The sequence below is a fragment of the Schistocerca piceifrons genome, chromosome 1 (assembly GCF_021461385.2).
Source record: "Schistocerca piceifrons isolate TAMUIC-IGC-003096 chromosome 1, iqSchPice1.1, whole genome shotgun sequence".
NCBI lineage: Eukaryota > Metazoa > Arthropoda > Insecta > Orthoptera > Acrididae > Schistocerca > Schistocerca piceifrons.
Genome location: NC_060138.1, coordinates 753,503,575 through 753,522,817, shown reverse-complemented (window position 1 = coordinate 753,522,817; position 19,243 = coordinate 753,503,575). Strand labels below are relative to the sequence as shown.

At 40.8% G+C, this 19,243-nt stretch overlaps 1 protein-coding gene across 1 annotated transcript in view; it reads left to right on the top strand.

Moving 5' to 3' along the window:
- Window positions 1-11,568, top strand: part of LOC124712121 (waprin-Thr1) — a 176,125-nt gene extending 164,557 nt beyond the window's left edge. The window contains exon 4 of the mRNA XM_047242423.1: window positions 11,316-11,568. Coding sequence (XP_047098379.1) covers window positions 11,316-11,434 — 119 coding nt within the window. The 3' untranslated portion in view covers window positions 11,435-11,568. The remainder of the gene's footprint in view (window positions 1-11,315) is intronic.
- The last annotated feature ends 7,675 nt before the right edge of the window (window positions 11,569-19,243 follow it).

The window sequence follows — 19,243 nt, the reverse complement described above, 5'->3', positions numbered from 1 at the left end:
GTTCACATAAAACAGTTTCACTAACATCTCACAGTCTCTCTTCTCAACAGCCATACTCTTTACTCACTTATGGCTTGTCAAATAACATGTAGATGTCATATCATCATACAAACAGTGTAGAGTGCTGAATTTGCACCTGGTGGCCACAATTGGAACTAACGCTCTTTCAAGGTAACTCGGTTCCACATTAAAGCATTAGCATATCTGTCAAGTTTTGTTGCCATGTGACGACTACAGCCCACACTGGACCACCGTGCACAGCTGCACCTTAATTATAACCACCTGGTACTTGCTCTATGATATTTTTTCTGTTAGCATTGTTGTCCTTTCTGTTTTTTTTTTACCCACAGAACATCATGACTTTTTTGTATTGATACTGACATGTTATTTACCTGACACATTTTGTGTAGCTATTAGGCAGCTCTGCATTACATCCTCACTGTTCAAAACCAAAAAACTGATCATCTGCAAATAGCATTGTCATTATATTACCTTGTTGATTAATATTATATGAATAATTCTGTGGTTTGAGTTTCTATTTCCACGCAATTTTGTCAGTGTCCATGCTAAACTTGTTGATCGTTAACTCAACAAAACTTCTATATTGGAAGTGACTGTTAGGACTATGATCTGAAGGAATCAGGTGCTAACAACATTTTGTCAGTAGAAGAGGTCAATCTACAGAGTGTCATGACATGGCACCATCCGTAGTAGATAGGTGACTAGGTCAGCTAGATGTTTGTTCAGTATCAGTTATGTACGAGAATGGTTGACCATCAGTTACCTTCAGAAGGTGAAATTATAAGTACTGTCAATAACACATGCAACACCGGAAAAAAAATCCTAGCGTTCAGAGAAAGAAGAGGAATAGGTTGAGGAAAGTTAGAAAGGAGGGACAGCTCACTTAGATCCCAAATTTGACCGACCCATCTTGTCTGAGGATGCATGGGAAGAAAGTTCCTCATCTCCTTTTTCCTCCCAGCAAAAGGCATGAAGAGTTCAGAAAATAGGACAGTTTTTTCAGTTTTTGTACATGTCTGTTGAGAATACTTACAATTCCGTCTCCTAAAGGTAAGTGGTGGCTCCACATTCCATCTCTTTGTAATTTTATATTTTTCTCAAATCAGTTTTCCTTTTGATGCAACTGAGGTATTGAGTAGGGAGTTTTGTGCTGTATCAGTCATTCCTACTGAAAGATCAGCTTTGTAGCTGCATTATATGTGGTAGAGAAATTAACAGAAGTAGAAGTACAACTGTTATACTTGGAGCCATGCTGACCAGTTGTGTTGAATGGGTGCTCTATCTGCACTTCGAGAATGGCCTCTCTGGACATAATATAGTGTGCCCTTGCTTCTAATTTGGGCTGCAGACATGAGCGTTACACAATCACGGTTAAAGTGAAATGAAAATGTTACAAAATAAGAGATTTTAGTGTGGTTATGGTTTTATGGAGTGGCAATGTTCATGCAGCCATTATATGCTGATACATTGATCATCACCATGTGAATATGGTGCTGCTTATAGAGGTCTAGAAGGCATCAGGTTGAGATGGTGGGATCACTGATACTTGCTGACCAGCTACTGTGGTTGGTATTAAATATGGTCACTAATGATGATAATGTCCCTGGGGTGAAGAAGAAGAGAACTAAATATTGTGAGAACATATGTAGGCTGCTTGTATGAGAGTTGGATGTAGGACAATGATGTGTTGATCCATAGACACACCAGGGAATGAAAGGCCTACTAGCAGAAGCACAGTTACATGTCAGAACAGATAACTGCAGCACCTGATGAAGAGAAACAGATATATGCTGACATACTTGCAGTAATCACCCAGTATTGATGAATAAGAAGACAGTTGGCTTCATTGATCTACTCATGGGGTATATACAGTATGTTCCATGAGGAACGGTCAATATATGGGGATAATACAAGTACAATAATTCAAAGCAAAAGATGTCTAGTGTACATTGACTCTAAAACGCATACTGTAAGATATTCATATTTGGAAAAAAATGAATGTTGAACACAGTGCTGTTTTGTAAATTATTTATGCACCACCAGTTTCAGTCATAGACCTTCACAGTGGAAAAATATCTTTTGCAAAGCTAACATCAAATAACTATTGTACCTTTAAACATAAGTGAATTTCATGTGTTTGTGTCTTCGTAAAAGATATTTTTCCGCTTTGAAGATGGTCTATGACCAAAACTAGCAGTGAATAAATGATTTACAAGACAGGACTGTGTTCATCACTCATTTTTCCAAATATATTGATGCTGTTAATAGCTGCCTGAAGAAAATATTCTTGTGCCCTTAAGAGATACGAGAACTTGTTCAGTTGAAGAGATATGTTTTACAGTGTCAAACACAAACAATTCATTTCATTCATTTCATTGTTGCCCTTATGGACAGTGTTTGAACTCGAAAATCATATGATGACACAATTTTCACTTCTTTCCTTTCTTCCTCTTCTCTTCCCAAAATCTCTTCATCCTTTGGCTATGCTCCTGTTTCCTTTGCTCTGTCCATAATGTTCCTGTCTTCTTTCTCTCCTTTACAATAAATTTTGCACTCCTAACTTTGTTTCTGAAGTATTTCCTGTCTCCTATCATTTGCCTGTTGACCCCTATCTGCCTTAAGTCTTCGTCTATTTCATGATACCAATTTGTTTTCTTGCTTGAGCTGTTTACTACATCAAAAATTTTCTTTGTAAGTCGGTTGTTGTCCATTCTCTGTATGTGCCCATAGAAAGTTAATCTGCGTTTTCTGATCGCGTCTGTTAGTCTGTCAGTGTGCTGGTACAGCTCTTTGGTAGGTCGCTTCATCCATATGCCATCTCTGTGAATTGGTCCAAATATTTTTCTGAGAATTTTGCGTTCTATTTTTTCTGTGTCTATGATGCCTGATGCTCCAATTGTGGTTGTTTCTGACGCGTACAATGCTTCTGGTAATACAACTGTTTTGTAGTGCCTAAGTTTGGCCTGCCTCGATATGCTTTTCTTATTATAATGTGACCATGTGAGTTTGTATGCCTTCTGGAGTTTCTTCGTTCGTTCCATGTTAGCCGCCTTGTTTGATCCTCCCATTTGTATGTACTCCCCTAAATACTTAAATTTTTCGACTCTTTCTACGGATCCATATACAGTATGCATGGTGCGTACATTATTGGTCTGTCGTTCCATATATTGTGTCTTCTCGTAAGATACCTGCAGACCTGTTTTGGCAGCTATTTCATGCAAGCATTCCAGTGCTTCCTTTGCCTCCTGTGTATTATTGCTGAGTATGGCTATATCATCTGCAAATGCCAGACATTTTATGATTGTTTTGGTTTCACGTGTTCTTCCCAGCTGTATTCCTTTAACTTGTTCCTCCCACTGCTTGATAATTTTGTCTAACACCATGTTGAACAGGATTGGTGAGAGCCCGTCTCCTTGTCGGACACCTGTGTGTATGTGGAAGGGTTCCGAAATTTCTCCCATGAACTTAATCTTGGAGGTAGTGTCTGTAAGCGTCTGTTGTATAAGTGCCCTGGTTTTTCTGTCGATACCATATTCTTCCAGCACGTCAAAGAGTGTCTGTCTGTCTATGGAATCATATATATATATATATATATATATATATATATATATATATACAAGACACAGTAATAAACTTTTTATGCATGTATACTAACAATATTGTGACTGCATAGTCTGTTTGCCCTAAGACTTTATTTCTGTCATCCCTAAACAGGAGGCCCTTATATTCACTACAATAATTCAGTAAAGATTTTACCACACTCAACAGCTGTCCATCAGACATACAAAATTAACAGAAGCTTTAGTAGTACACCTATAAAGTTTTTCTTCATGAACCATGCAGTGTATCAAAGTAAACTGTATTGAAAGACGTAATGAGACGATATCAGTCCACGTCAGTGTTATATATTGCCCGCAAACCGCATGTGTCAGACAGTCTATTTGTTCCTCGTGATGGGGAATTCTTCTTCGACAGTGTGGTCATCTAAAATACAATGATCGAAACTATCTGTCGATATTTTTATACCCTGTCTACCACAAAAGAGGAGAGAATTCTGCGGTACGATGATGTGTTCGCGTATGTTGTCAACCACAGCAACGTTTCACCTCTTGCAGTGCACGACAGTTCACGGCCGAACTTGGTTTGCAAATGTGTCCGAAGTATGCATTTAAGGGAGATGGAGATAAAAATTCATACTAGCATAAAAGACGATTATTCAGGAGGAAGAATCAAAGAGGGAGGTGATAAGTGTTTATTGAGAGGCTTATGCCCAAAATTATATGGGTTATTTAAGATGTTACCCACATGAACCATGGACCTTACCGCTGGTGGATAGGCTTGCGTGCCTCAGCGATACATATAGCCGTACCGTAGGTGCAACCACAACGGAGGGGTATCTGTTGAGAGGCCAGACAAACGTGTGGTTCCTGAAGAGGGGCAGCAACCTCTTCAGTAGTGCAGGGGCAACAGTCTGGATGATTGACTGATCTGCCTTTGTAACACTAACAAAAACGGCCTTGCTGTGCTGGTACTGCAAACGGCTGAAAGCAAGGGGAAACTACAGCCGTAACTTTTCCCGAGGGCATGCAGCTTTACTGCTTGGTTACATGATGATGGCGTCCTCTTGGGTAAAATATTCCGGAGGTAAAATAGTCCCCCATTCGGATCTCCGGGCGGGGACTACTCAAAAGGAAGTCGTTATCAGGAGAAAGAAAACTGGCATTCTACGGATCGGAGCGTAGAATGTCAGATCCCTTAATCGGGCAGGTAGGTCAGAAAATTTAAAAAGGGCAGCGGATAGGTTAAAGTTAGATATAGTGGGAATTAGTGAAGTTCGGTGGCAGGAGGAACAAGACTTCTGGTCAGGTGAATACAGGGTTATAAATACAAAATCAAATAGGAGAAATGCAGGAGTAGGTTTAATAATGAATAAAAAAATAGGAGTGCGGTTAAGCTACTACAAACAGCATAGTGAACGTTTTATAGTGGCCAAGATAGACACGAACCCCCTGCCTGCTACAGTAGTACAAGTTTATATGCCAACTAGCTCTGCAGATGACGAAGAAATTGAAGAAATGTATGATGAGATAAAAGAAATTATTCAGGTACTGAAGGGAGACGAAAATTTAATAGTCATGGCCGACTGGAATTCGACAGTAGGAAAAGGGAGAGAAGGAAACATAGTAGGTGAATATGGACTGGAGTTGAGAAATGAAAGAGGAAGCCGTCTGGTAGAATTTTGCACAGAGCATAACTTAATCATAGCTAACAGTTGGTTCAAGAATACGTGGAAGAATCCTGGAGATACTAAAAGGTATCAGATAGATTATATAATGGTAAGACAGAGATTTAGGAACCAGGTTTTAAATTGTAGGACATTTCCAGGGGCAGATGTGGACTCTGACCACAATCTATTGGTTATGAACTGTAGATTAAAACTGAAGAAATTGCAAAAAGGTGGGAATTTAAGGAGATGGGACCTGGATAAACTGACTAAACCAGAGGTTGTACAGAGCTTCAAGGACAGCATAAGGGAACAATTGACAGGAATGGGGGAAAGAAATACAGTAGAAGATGAATGGGTAGCTCTGAGGGATGAAGTAGTGAAGGCAGCAGAGGATCAAGTTGGTAAAAAGACGAGGGCTAGTAGAAATCCTTGGGTAACAGAAGAAATATTGAATTTAATTGATGAAAGGAGAAAATATAAAAATGCAGTAAATGAAGCAGGCAAAAAGGAATACAAACGTCTCAAAACTGAGATCCACAGGAAGTGCAAAATGGCTAAGCAGGGATGGCTATAGGACAAATGTACGGATGTAGAGGTATATCTCACTAGGGGTAAGATAGATACTGTCTACAGGAAAATTAAAGAGACCTTTGGAGAAAAGAGAACCACTTACATGAATACCAAGAGCTCAGATGGAAACCCAGTTCTAAGCAAAGAGGGGAAAGCAGAAAGGTGGAACGAGTATTCAGAGGGTCTACACAAGAGCGTTGTACTTGAGGACAATATCATGGGAATGGAAGAGGATGTAGATGAAGATGAAATGGGAGATACGATACTGCGTGAAGAGTTTGACACAACACTGAAAGACCTGAGTCGAAGCAAGGCCCCGGGAGTAGACAACATTGCATTAGAACTACTGACGGCCTTGGGAGAGCCAGTCCTGACAAATCTCTACCATCTGGTGAGCAAGATGAACGAGACAGGCGAAATACCCTCAGACTTCAAGAAGAATATAATAATTCCAATCCCAAAGAAAGCAGGTGTTGACAAATGTGAAAATTACCGAACTATCAGTTTAATAAGCCACAGCTGCAAAATACTAACGCGAATTACTTACAGACGAATGGAAAAACTGGTAGAAGCCGACCTCGGGGAAGATCAGTTTGGATTCCGTAGAAATGTTGGAACACATGAGGCAATACTGACCTTACGGCTTATCTTAGAAGAAAGATTAAGGAAAGGCAAACCTACGTTTCTAGCATTTGTAGACTTAGAGAAAGCTTTTGACAATGTTGTCAGGAATACTCTCTTTCAAATTCTAAAGGTGGCAGGGGTAAAATACAGGGAGCGAAAGGCTATTTACAATTTGTACAGAAACCAGATGGCAGTTATGAGTCGAGGGGCATTAAAGGGAAGCAGTGGTTGGGAAGGGGGTGAGACAGGGTTGTAGCCTCTCCCCGATGTTATTCAATCTGTATATTGAGCAAGCAGTAAAGGAAACACAAGAAAAATTTGGAGTAGGTATTAAAATCCAGGGAGAAGAAATAAAAACTTTGAGGTTCGCCGATGACATTGTAATTCTGTCAGAGACAGCAAAGGACTTGGAAGAGCAATTGAACGGAATGGACAGAGTCTTGAAAGGAGGATATAAGATGAACATCAACAAAAGTAAAACGAGGATAATGGAATGTAGTTGAATTAAGTCGGGTGATGCAGAGGGAATTAGATTAGGAAATGAGACACTTAAAGTAGTAAAGGAGTTTTGCTATTTGGGGAGCAAAATAACTGACGATGGTCGAAGTAGAGAGGATATAAAATGTAGACTGGCAATGGCAAGGAAAGCGTTTCTGAAGAAGAGAAATTTGTTAACATCGAGTATAGATTTAAGTGTCAGGAACTCGTTTCTGAAAGTATTTGTATGGAGTGTAGCCATGTATGGAAGTGAAACATGGACAATAAATAGTTTGGACAAGAAGAGAATAGAAGCTTTCGAAATGTGGTGCTACAGGAGAATGTTGAAGATTAGATGGGTAGATCATATAACTAATGAGGAGGTATTGAATGATTGGGGAGACGAGGAGTTTGTGGCACAACTTGACTAGAAGAAGGGATCGGTTGGTAGGACATGTCCTGAGGAATCAAGGGATCACAAATTTAACATCGGAGGGCAGCGTGGAGGGTAAAAATCGCAGGGGAAGGCCAAGAGATGAATACACTAAGCAGATTCAGAAGGATGTAGGTTGCAGTAGGTACTGGGAGATGAAGAAGCTTGCACAGGATAGTTTAGCATGGAGAGCTGCATCAAACCAGTCTCAGGACTGAAGATCACAACAACATATATATATATATATATATATATATATATATATATATATATATATATATATATGTGTGTGTGTGTGTGTGTGTGTGTGTCCATGCATAGTTCTGTAATGTCTGGTGCAATTTCAAGCAAACTTGATACTTATTTGAGTCACTATCTGGAAAGAACATTGAGGAAGTTGACACCAGGGATCTAGCATGCATGAGAAGGTTTCGACAGAATTTGGGACACTTACTCCCTGTAAGGAAAAAATACAGTACATTGGTTGTTTTCTAGTAATTGTCTCTTTATTTTCTTAGACGATGATTTAAAATTGTGCTCTGGGCACAGGATATTTATTGATTGAGAAAATGTATTATTAACCAACAATTGTTTATTATAAACCTGTATGTCTGTTGGTGTTGGTCATTGACCACAGTCGTAGGATGTAAGGTGAAAACAGATCAGGTAAAAACGTATTTCATGTTCCATATAGGTTCATATAACATTAAAGTCACCATAGTGAAGGCCCACAATCAGTAATAAAATGCAGCACTTACAATAGCTACATAATATCACAATGATTAATTCCAAAGTAATGAAAAGCATAGAGGAACATAAATATATGAAACAAGCAAAGACAGTTGTCTAGACATCTTATGTTTTGTGATGAATGTCGATGACCAAAACCGGTAGACATATAGCTTTCTAATAAACAGCTGAGGGTTAATAATGCATTTTCTCAATCAATCAAAATCTTATGCCAATAGCACAATTTCAAATCATCAGCTCAGAAAATAAAGACAGAGGCCATTACTGGAAAACTACCAATGTACTGATTTTTTTTCCATATAGGAAGTTGTACGTATTAATCACTGTAACACTGTGTTACTATTGTAAGTGCTGCACTTTGCTGTTGATTGTGGACCTTCACTATGATAACTTTGATGCTATGTGGGCCCATAAGGAATGTGAAATATGCTTTCACGTGGTCTGTTTCCATCTTACACGCTGTGATGACGGTCTATGACTGAAACCGGTAGACATATAAGTTTGTAATAAACAGACGAAGGTTAACAATGCTTTTTCTCTAGTACTTAATGGCTGTTGGTTGTCAGTTAACTAAAACTTTAAGTACTGATCGATATCAGAAGAGCATTTACTGTTTTGAAGGTGGGTGTGATCTCAGGAGTTCCAATCTATACTTACGAAATACCACAGGTAGGGTTGTAGTCTGATATCTATGTTTTTGATGGCCCTGTTGCCCCAAGCAATGAATTTGATTCAGCGTGAAGTGAATGGGAGAGGATATGAGAAGTGAAATGAAACTGAGGCAGCCTGGCAAAGAGAGACCACCGCACAAAAAGATTTGAATATCCTGGCAGATGGTCGGATGTGCCTATGAGGAAAAAAAATGCCCATGAAAGACTATTCATAAAAGTGATGATTCCCGTGGTACCACAACTAATTACGAAAGTATGACAACTGCTGTCGTGGAATCTATATCCAAATTTGGAACTGCAGCTGAACTGAAATTGATGATCTGAATCAAGAATGCAAGCATTGCTGTTGTTGAATATGTTTTCGGGGTGCAGACAGAGTCAGAATGTATAAGAAGTACATACGTTGCTCAAAAAATAGTTTTGTATCATCCTCATGACTTGCATAGTTTGTATTTCTTTGTCTACAGGAAATCCCTACATACAGAAGTTTGTGTAATGGAGGTAAAAATAAACCTGCGTTCTCAGTGCAGTTCACTAGAGGGCACCAGTTCACCAATCATGACCAGGAAAATACGATTTGTTTAGGCTCTTCAGCCTTCCAGCACGCCTTGGAAGGCCATTTAAAGATTAGACGTTGCGTGCATAGTTAACTATCAGTTAAAACTCGAGGTCAGATCTGATGTTTCTGCAGGGTAAAATGGCCAATGCCCATTACATTTCATAGGCTGTTATCCCCGTGCTACTACGATTTCTTCGACAGGAAGATGATATACTTTTTCAGTAGGATAATGTACGTCCACACACGTCTGCTGCGACGTGGTGTGCTCTTCGTGGTGTACAACAGATGTTCTGGCCAGCAAGATCAGCAGATCTCTTTTCAATTGGACATGTATTGGACACGATAAAGCTGGAACTTAATCGTTCTCCAGGGTCTGAAAGAACCATTGCAACAACAGGCGCAAGATGCTTGGTGCAATCTGTCGCAGGACGCCATTTGGTACTGTTATGATCGTTTGCACAATACATACCTGCGTTGCCGCCGGAGGGGATGCAATGCGTAATTATGCTTCTCTACGGTGACGTGTGTGTTCACCCCACTTGTCAGTAAAATGACCTTGTCCTTGAGGGTGTCTCATTTTTTTCCGGCAGTGTAATTGTTTTTTAAAGTTGTTTCTAATACAAAGGGAAGAGAGAATGAAACATTTTTTGAGTCGTTGCGTCAAATCAACCAAAATTCGTACCTCTAATTAAAGTCATTATGTTGGACTGTATAGTTGCTAAATACACTATTCGATCAAACGTATTCCGATAGTCATAGTGGAAACACGGGGCGTGTCCACACTTCAGCTTTATGACGCAAGATCCTGCTGGGGGCGTTTCAATGAGGTGTCTGGATGTCTGTAAAGGAATTACAGCCCATTCTTCCTCAACAGCCGCAACCAGAGAAGTTAGTTATGTTGGACGCTGCGGGCAGGAGCGAAGTCGACGTTGTAGCTGAGCCCAGATGTCTCCAATTGGTTTCAGGTAGGGACTGGGAGGCCAGTTCATTTCTAAAGTGTTACTGTCCACAAATCATTGCCTCACTATGCTGCTTTATGACGGGGTGCACTGTCATTCTGATAGAATCATCACCTCCGAGCTGTTCCTCTACTGTACCCAGTACACAATGCCGTAAAATGTATTCATATCCTTCTGCATTTAGCGTTTTCCTAACGCAGTAAGGGAACCACACTGGAACCACGAAAAACCCCCATACAGTACCACGACCTCCTCCTTACTTCACTGTAGGCAGTACATATGACGGCAGGTAACGTTCTACAGGCATTCGCCAAAGCCAAATCCTTCCATCGGATTGCCACAGGGTACAGCGTAATCCATCACACCAAGTGACCAATTTCCAGTTTCCCACTGTTTATGCCACCGCAAGACCGCTTAACATTAACTACAGAAATGTTTGGCTTGTGAGGATATGCTCGACCCTTTTACCCCATTCTTTTTGATTTCCTACGCACAGTCATTATGCTAGCTGGACTGTTGGTAGTACTTTGGAAATGAAGAATGATTCTTTCTGCTGATTTCACGCGATTTCTTTTACAACCACCCTTTGGAATACTCGACGGTGTCTGTATGTCAGCACATGAGATCTGCCTAGTCTTGCTGTAGCTGCGGTTGTTCCTTCTCGATTCCACTCCACAGTCAGATCACCAGTCTATTTGGGCACCTTTAGAAGGGTTGAAACCTCCCTGATGGATCTGCTAATCTGGTGACATCCGATGACTACTCGAAGTCACTGAACTCTCCTGACCCACCCAGATTGCTGTCACTACTTCTCTACTCACAACACAACACTCCCCGCCATCTTTTATACCGTCAGGTCCACCTCTAGTGACATCTAGTTGTCAATGGCGGATTTAATAGTGTGTCCGGATACTTTTGATCAGACAGTTGTGTCTTCGTGTACATGAATAATGCTCTTCACAGCTGGATGTTTAGGTAGCAGTGTGAATGTCGTGATGCAATGTGGGTGGCGGTGGTGTTGCAGGTTCCGGCGGCAGCGGCAGCGGCAGCGGCAGCGGCGTGTACTGCGGCAACACCAAGTGCCGGCCCGGGCAGACGTGCAAGGCGGACCGCTCCACCAGCCGGCCCTCCTGCTCCCCCTGACTCACGTACTTCTCATCACATAAATACACGCTAATGTGTACCACTCGACATATTCATCTGCGTATGTCGCAATGTACTGTTGGTTCCACATATTCATAATAAATTAAAAGAGTGAAAATGTTTGACTAAAACAATAGTGTACTTTCTTCTATTGGTTGTGCCTTGTTCCTTCTGAAGTCCACTTTCTTTGCAGCTGTCTTCATCTGAAATGCGAAAGAAGCCGTTTCATTAATTTCTATAATAATTATCGAAAAGCTCTGAGCATGTCCTACATAAAGAGGGCTGTTTAGAAATGACCCTTATCTACGATTTTCTTTTGACACTTAACTGTTTCGGAATTAGCTTCTTAATGGATTTCTGATTAACTTCTCATGTTCGGGGTTAACAGTCACGTAGATTTTTTTAAAGGATGTCATATTTGCCGTCAACTCTAGAAATTATTTATCTCACAATTGCAATTGCGGCCTTTGGTCCATTTTCAAATGGTACTGCGAAAGATTTTGCGTCAGCACACGTCAGCCTTTAAAATCCTCCGGCATGTATTTATGTCATCTTCAAAAACAAGCCCTTTCACTTCTGACGGTCACATGTGTACATGTCGGATGACTTTAAAGTCTGCTCGAAAATGGTCCAAAGGCCAGCAATTGTGAAATAAATAATTTCTACAATCAACGGCGAATATGATGTCATTTAAAAATAGTGAATTTCTGTTTTAGTAGAAACCTACATGATTTGCTTTGAGACCATTTCGAATATGTGGTAGAGTTAAAGAACCTCGCTTGGTACTAACAGCCGAATACCGGCAAAAAAGAAATCAAGGATGCTTAGAGGTAATATCTCGTGTACGCCAGGACCATTAGAAACGGAACATCACAGTTTTATCTTCTCAGAAAGTAGTCTCACAGAGCATACACTTCTGCAGAGTGAAATTTTCACTTTATCAGTTTATACGTAATGAATAATATCTAAAAGTGGTCTTATATTAGGAATGATTCCGACATTCGCCTGAATCAATATAGTCAAACTGACGAAAAACTGAATTCGAATGCCATCCTTTCGAATATGAAACCAGAAACTAATTTTGTGCATACTGACAGAAATAATTGATGTACCTATAATTTTGCAAACAATTTTCACTATGGAGTTTTGAAAATACTGCTGCTGTATTCAAGCTTTGGGCTATAACACATAATTAAACTAGAACGGCTGGCAGTAGCAAAAAAGTAAAAAAAGATGGAGTTTAGCGTCCCGTCGACGACGAGGTCATTACTGCCGAAACGGAGACTTAGGATGGACGATGATGGGAAAGGAAACAGGCCGAGTTCTTTTCACACAAATTATCACTGTATTCACTTTAATCGATTCGGAAACACGGCGAACCTAAAACTGATTGGCCGAACTGAGATTTGAATTTCTCTCTAGCCAAAAAGGTGTGCATTGCTTTAACCACGACAATGGCAGCAGCTTTGCTATTTGAGTCCCAGTCCACTCTGGAAGCAATGTTACAGACCACTCTCAGCTGTAGAATGCAATCCTGTCTTTATAAATATATACATATTTGTTATACCTACTATTGCTCACGCACCCAGTGAGTACACTGCAAGACAACACTGATCTGAGATAGTACTGGTTCGCGGTGCTATAATAAGTGACCACAATCAACCACGTGTGTAGTGCTAGTTTTGTTAAGCCTCTTTGGGAAGTTGACTTATATACTTACCGATTTTTATGCATCCAGTTTGTAAAACTAATTTATATACACAGCACATTTAAGTGTGGCATTTACAGTCAATAAAACGGCTTATGTGTACCAACTGTAGTGACGTAATTAAAGTACATTATCATTGCTTTCATTTCCAACATAGTTTTCTATCCTTGGCCACAGCTAAATTTATCATAGTTGCCCTTCACATACTTAATAGCGTATTCTGAAAACAATCAACATGTATCTATTTCACAGACCAAAGCAATACGGAAATATGCCCATTCTATTAATTGAAAACCTCTGGGTCACTTTTCTGCGTCTGAATTATTACTTGTGCTAGCTGACTCCTTTAGGAATCCATTACTGAATTTCATTGGCAGGTAAAGAGTGGTCAATTACTGCCATAACTAACTCGCGGCTTTCACGCGAGATGGCCAAAAATGGCTGTCGTGCCTCTGGCCTGTTCCAGGCGTTACTAACAATGATGCTGAGCTGTTGACCTGCCTCTCAGCGACATTAATGTGCCTGCCATCAGGTCTCGCAGCAAAGTGTTCCGCAGTAGATCTCTGTCTCCTTTCCCTTTGGGGTTCAGCAGACTTATCTCTCTGAGCGTATTATTGCTACTGATTCATCATCTCGAAATCTTCGTTTCGAATTATTTACTAGCAACTTTCGTTGCTTTTGAGTATGCCCTCTTTTCCAACACTAAAAAGTGATTTGCCGAAAAATGATTGCAGGGTAGTTTTTAGTTTTACAATTCTAGAAGAATCTTCAATCTCCGTGTCCTTTTGACCGTATTATGCACACGTCGCACACACAATGAGGGTGCCTAGAGGACAGCCGAGCAGAGGTCGGTTCCAAAGATAAAATATCATTGGACCTGCGTGAGCTGTTACTGTCTAAAGAGATACTTTTCTTCCGGTCTTCAGATCAGTCCATAAATCGGCACACTACAGCTACCGTAGCTTCTCTCCATAGGTAACTAATGAAGCTGCAGGAGATTCAACCTTTGTACCTCCTTCTTAAATTTCCAAGGCTAAATACTCAAATACAGACAGTATGCTACTGACATTAACGTTCTTTCGTGATTTTAGTCCCGTCTTATTCACACACATTTCTCATTGGCGTTCACCTCCCTGTAATAAGTTACCTATTTATTTAATGTTCTTTGTACGTAAGGCATAACTTGTTCCTATTAGGCTGTTATGTACACTCATCTGCATTTGCACTCAGTTGTAGGTCATCCACAGGGGACTTTTTTTTTTAACTCTTCAACTAGAAGTTAGTCGGTCGCGAAGTTGCGTTATGAAATAATTCCTGTACAAACATTCGTTTTCTGAAAACTTTTGTAAATAAGGACAAAAACGTTTTATAAAATATCCTTAGAATCACGTTCACTCTATATGTAATTCAAGTTTTCTATAATATCCACCACCATCTGCATCACGAGAGAGGTGATACATTCCACAGGAGTGAAGGATGTAATGGTTTACCCTGCGACCAGCGCTGGAAAGTAGTTTGAGTAGACTGTCGCACGGAACTGCTATGACATTAACACGGAATGTTAAGCATACATAATGTAAGAGAAACAGTCAATCCAGATCACAATAATTATTTATTTATTTATTCTAGTAACCGGTTTCAGACTAAGCAACCATTTTCCGAGTAGTAGCTCCTTGATGACATGTGGGGCCGGTTTTCGGTGCTGCTGTGCGGACCAAGAAGCACCGTCGACAACTGCTCTGTTATGCTGTTAAATGCGATCGCTGCCGTTCCGCTGTGACATCAAAAACTATTAAGAACAAATATCTGGTAGTCTGTGGTTCTGAATATTCTTCACAGGGAACAGCATCTTTTTTATCTTCTTAATCGGCTGAAAAGCGGTTTAGTCCACAGACGGAAGGAATACCATTTCCTGACGTTATTGTGTTAGCCGACCGGGCGTGTGGCTACGCATTCCAGACAGCTTTGACTTGATCTTCCGTGGTCGATATGAATTTTGTCTGAACAGAAACACCGCATGGGTTTTTCGTCACCGAGATGCTTCTCATTTGCTATGCGTTCAGGTAAAAGGATTTTGGATAGGATGATGGATGCTGTGGCCGCGTTGACACCCGTCTGTGTTGCTCGTTTATGATACACACAGTAGCCAAGTGCACCGTATGGATTCCGGTCAATCAAAACGTCTACGAAGAGCAGGTTTCCTTTCTCCATTTCCACTGTAAACTTTATGGTAGTATGTGTTCAGTGAAACTCTGCAACGTCTACCTGTCATGACGGCAAATTAAATGGGTACCAAACTCAAAACGATAAAAACAGGACGAACCGTTGAAGGCGATACGAATGAATATTTACCATTTTATAAAAAGTAATTAATGGACAGCACGTTCCAAAACAATGTTATAATTTTTGGAGAGAATTGATCACCCGATAGATACACTATCTTCTGCAGGGGCATACGTAAATATAGCAACGATAGCACGTTTAGACAGATCAACTACACCTGTCATCATTTGTTTGACAAAAGTTGACAAACGAGAGGAGCTGCGACATAGCGGCGCTAATTCACGCTGTGATACAAAACCTATAAAAATTTCTTTATTATTTTCAGCACTATCTATTTCAACCAGTTACGAACATCCTCGACGATAGTCGTTCTTGATTGAATCCAGTGTCTGAGGATAACATTTGTAATCAAGGGCTGCAAATTAAGAAAAAAATTCCTGAACAGTCTCGGACTTTTACATAGGTAAGATATAACGTGATACGTTCACCGTAACCATTTTATACAACCATTATATTGATAAAACGTCATGCTTACGATAAAAGAAAAAAAGACAGACTAATCAGAGTATGATCTCACATTGCTAATGAAATAGTTTAAATGTTCTATTTCAGCAACTTTCACAGACAAGCTATGACAACACACAGATATACAGGGTGAGTCACTAACTATTGCCACCAAGAATAACTCCGAAAGTATGATAGTAACTGAAACGTTTGTGGCACGAATGTTGCATGAGACAACGGGAGCCACAATATGGCGTTGGTTTTTTGTTGCCTGGTGGGGTCGCTTCAGAGATATGAAGGTCACTATGTTTTTTTTAAAACGGGACGCTATAGTTTGGTACTTATTTTCTGATAGCAGCTATCGAGACGAATCCAATGTTGTGTAACAGTAAGGTCTTTAAAGATCAACGAAGGTCAAAAAGGTGGCATGAACGTCCATTTACAGAACGTGTTGGAAGTGATGGCCATTGGTATCAATGCAGTGCTGCAATCTTCTTATCATGGATTGAATGGTATCCCTTATCACTTCGGCATTTATCGAAGCACGTGCTCTGACAATTCTCTCTCGTATATCATGGAAATAGTAAATATTCGCCGAATACGAAGTATCCGTCAAACGTTACATTGACATGTAAACACCATTCGACAGTTTCGCAATACAACACTAATACGAAAAGTAAGACTAGTATCGTCGAATCAAGCGAATGTGAATGATGTATTCCTTGGAAGAACAAGTCGATGAGCTTCTCAGTTGCGGAGAATGCCAACGAAATTCAGTGAGAGCTGGAGACTTACACGCTGAAAGATATCCTCAATGTACTCACCCTACACGTCGTGCATTTAAATATGTGTATGATAAATTGAGAACAACTGGATCTTTAACGCATCGGAAACATATCCAGCATAAGAAAGTTACTAACGAGCAAACGGAAATTGGTACTCTTGCCACTGTGGTTCGAGATCCTTGTGTTAGTTTGAGTCAAATCGCAGGGGAATCTGGCATGAGCCAGAGTAGTGTTGTTCGTGTTCTGCATCGCCATAAATATCATCCTTACCATATCAGTCTACACCAAGAATTAACTGGTGCGGATTGTATGCGTCGCATTGAATTCTGCCCACGGCTCTACTTCAGATTCAGAGCGATGACATATTTATTAATTTGATTTTATTTACTGACGAGGCTACATTCACGAACTGTGGAAATGTTAACTTGCATAACATGCATTGCTGGGCAATTGAAAATCTATGTTGACTGCGGCGAGTTGCAAACCAAAAACTGTGATCGGTGAATGTATGCTGTGGGATTCTGGAGAACAGAATTATAGACCCCTATTTCATCGAAGGAAATCTTAATCGTCCAAAGTACAACACATTCCTGCAATAAACATTAGGTCTGTTATTGGAGGAAATAGCTTTAGGAACACAGAACAGAATGTGGTATCAACACGATGGGTGTCCGGCACATTTTTCGCTGATGGCTAGAAATGAGTTGCAGAGACAATTTCCAAATCGTTGGATTGGACGTGGAGGAGATGTGTCGTGGCCGGCTCGTTCGCCAGACTTGACGCCTCTGGATTTTTTTCTGGTAGGCATTCGTAAAAGACATTGTTTATAAAGACATTCCAACTGCACCTGAAGATAAGCGAGTGAAAACTGTCAGAGCATGTGCTTCGATACGTGCCGATGTGCTAAGGAATACCACTCAATCCATGAGAAGAAGATTGCAGAACTGCATTGATACCAATGGCCATCACTTCGAACACCTTCAAAAAATGGACGTTCATGCCGCCTTTGCGACCTTCGTTGACATCCAAAGACCTTACTATTACACATCATTGGATTCATCTCGATAGTCGATATCATAAAATAAGTACCAAACTATAGCATTCCATTTAAAAAAACAAAGTTGACCTTCATATCTCTGAAGCGACCCCACCTAGCAACTAGAAACCAACGTCATATTATGGCCCCCGTTGTCCCATGAAACTTTTGTCCCACAAACTTTTCAGCTCCTATCATAGTTTTGGATATAGTTAGTGACTCACCCAGTACAGGTTGTTTCTAAAACGAATATAAAAAATGAGAGACCTGTAGAGTGGGTCATAACAAGCAACTTCTACATAATAGCCCATGTCCGCACCCCATAGCATTCGTCGCTAGGCGCCATTTAATAGCGTCGCGTGCGGGCGGGAAGATAGTCAAACGCCCCACCATCAGAGTCGACATAGTAGCAGGTCTGCAGGGCAACGTTTTCAGTTTATGTGTGACATCAAGGTAAAAGAGAGGTGGTGTTGACGTTTCGCGACCTTTACTTGCAAACACTTACAAACACTACTCGAAATTACGCCCTATTGCTTGAATGCCTAATGTGCCACAACGCCTGAGTGGTTGCCGTTCCCGTTCAAACACTCCAGACAAAGAGGGTATGGCTTCAGATACTGCCATAACTCACGCTATCAGCTCATCATCCGTGTCGATAGGTGCTTCGTAAACAACAGGTTTCATGTGTTCCCAGACGAAAAAGTCATGGGGCATCAGGCCGGGGGGAACGTGCAGGCTATCCGCTGGCCCACAGTATCCTATCCAGTTCTCTCCAAAGGTCTCATTCAAATGATTTCATACCGCATGAGTGAAGTGCGCATATGAACGTTGGTGCCACAGACGCTGCCGCAAGTTGATGGGACGTGTTCCAATAACTCTGGAAGTGTTTCCTTTAAGAGGGTTATATATCTGTTATTGTTCAGCCGTTAGCGAAGCATGTATGGACCGGTCAGATTATCGCCTACCAAACCAGCTTAAACACTTACGACGAAGCGCTCTTGGTGATCAGGAACGAAAATAGGGTGCAGATTTGCACGTGCTAACACATGTTCACTGTGGCTGCTGAACACGCATTCCCTTGTGAATGATGCCTCATCAAAAAAAAGTACAGTGTGGGAAATAAGGTTGAATGGCACACTTCTGCAAAAACCACTGGCAGATGTCAATGTGATGCGCAAAATGTTCTGAGTTAAGGGCTTGAACTTTCTTAAAGCGGTAGCGATGCAAATCATCTTCATTCCACACACTCCAGAAAGTGGAATGGCATACACCCACTTCTCGAGAAACATTCCGCGGGCTTGTACAGGGTGTGTTTTGCAGCATTGCTAACGCCCGCTCTCCAAACTCTGATGTACGCACTTTGCGTTGACGACCGCGTCCGTCTGGCTTTCGCACCTACATCGTAAAATAAAAGCATCGGTTTTCGATGTAGGTCTAAAGTGCACTTGCGCCATTACGACACCTTGTCAATGGACAACTCACCTGTATCTCAT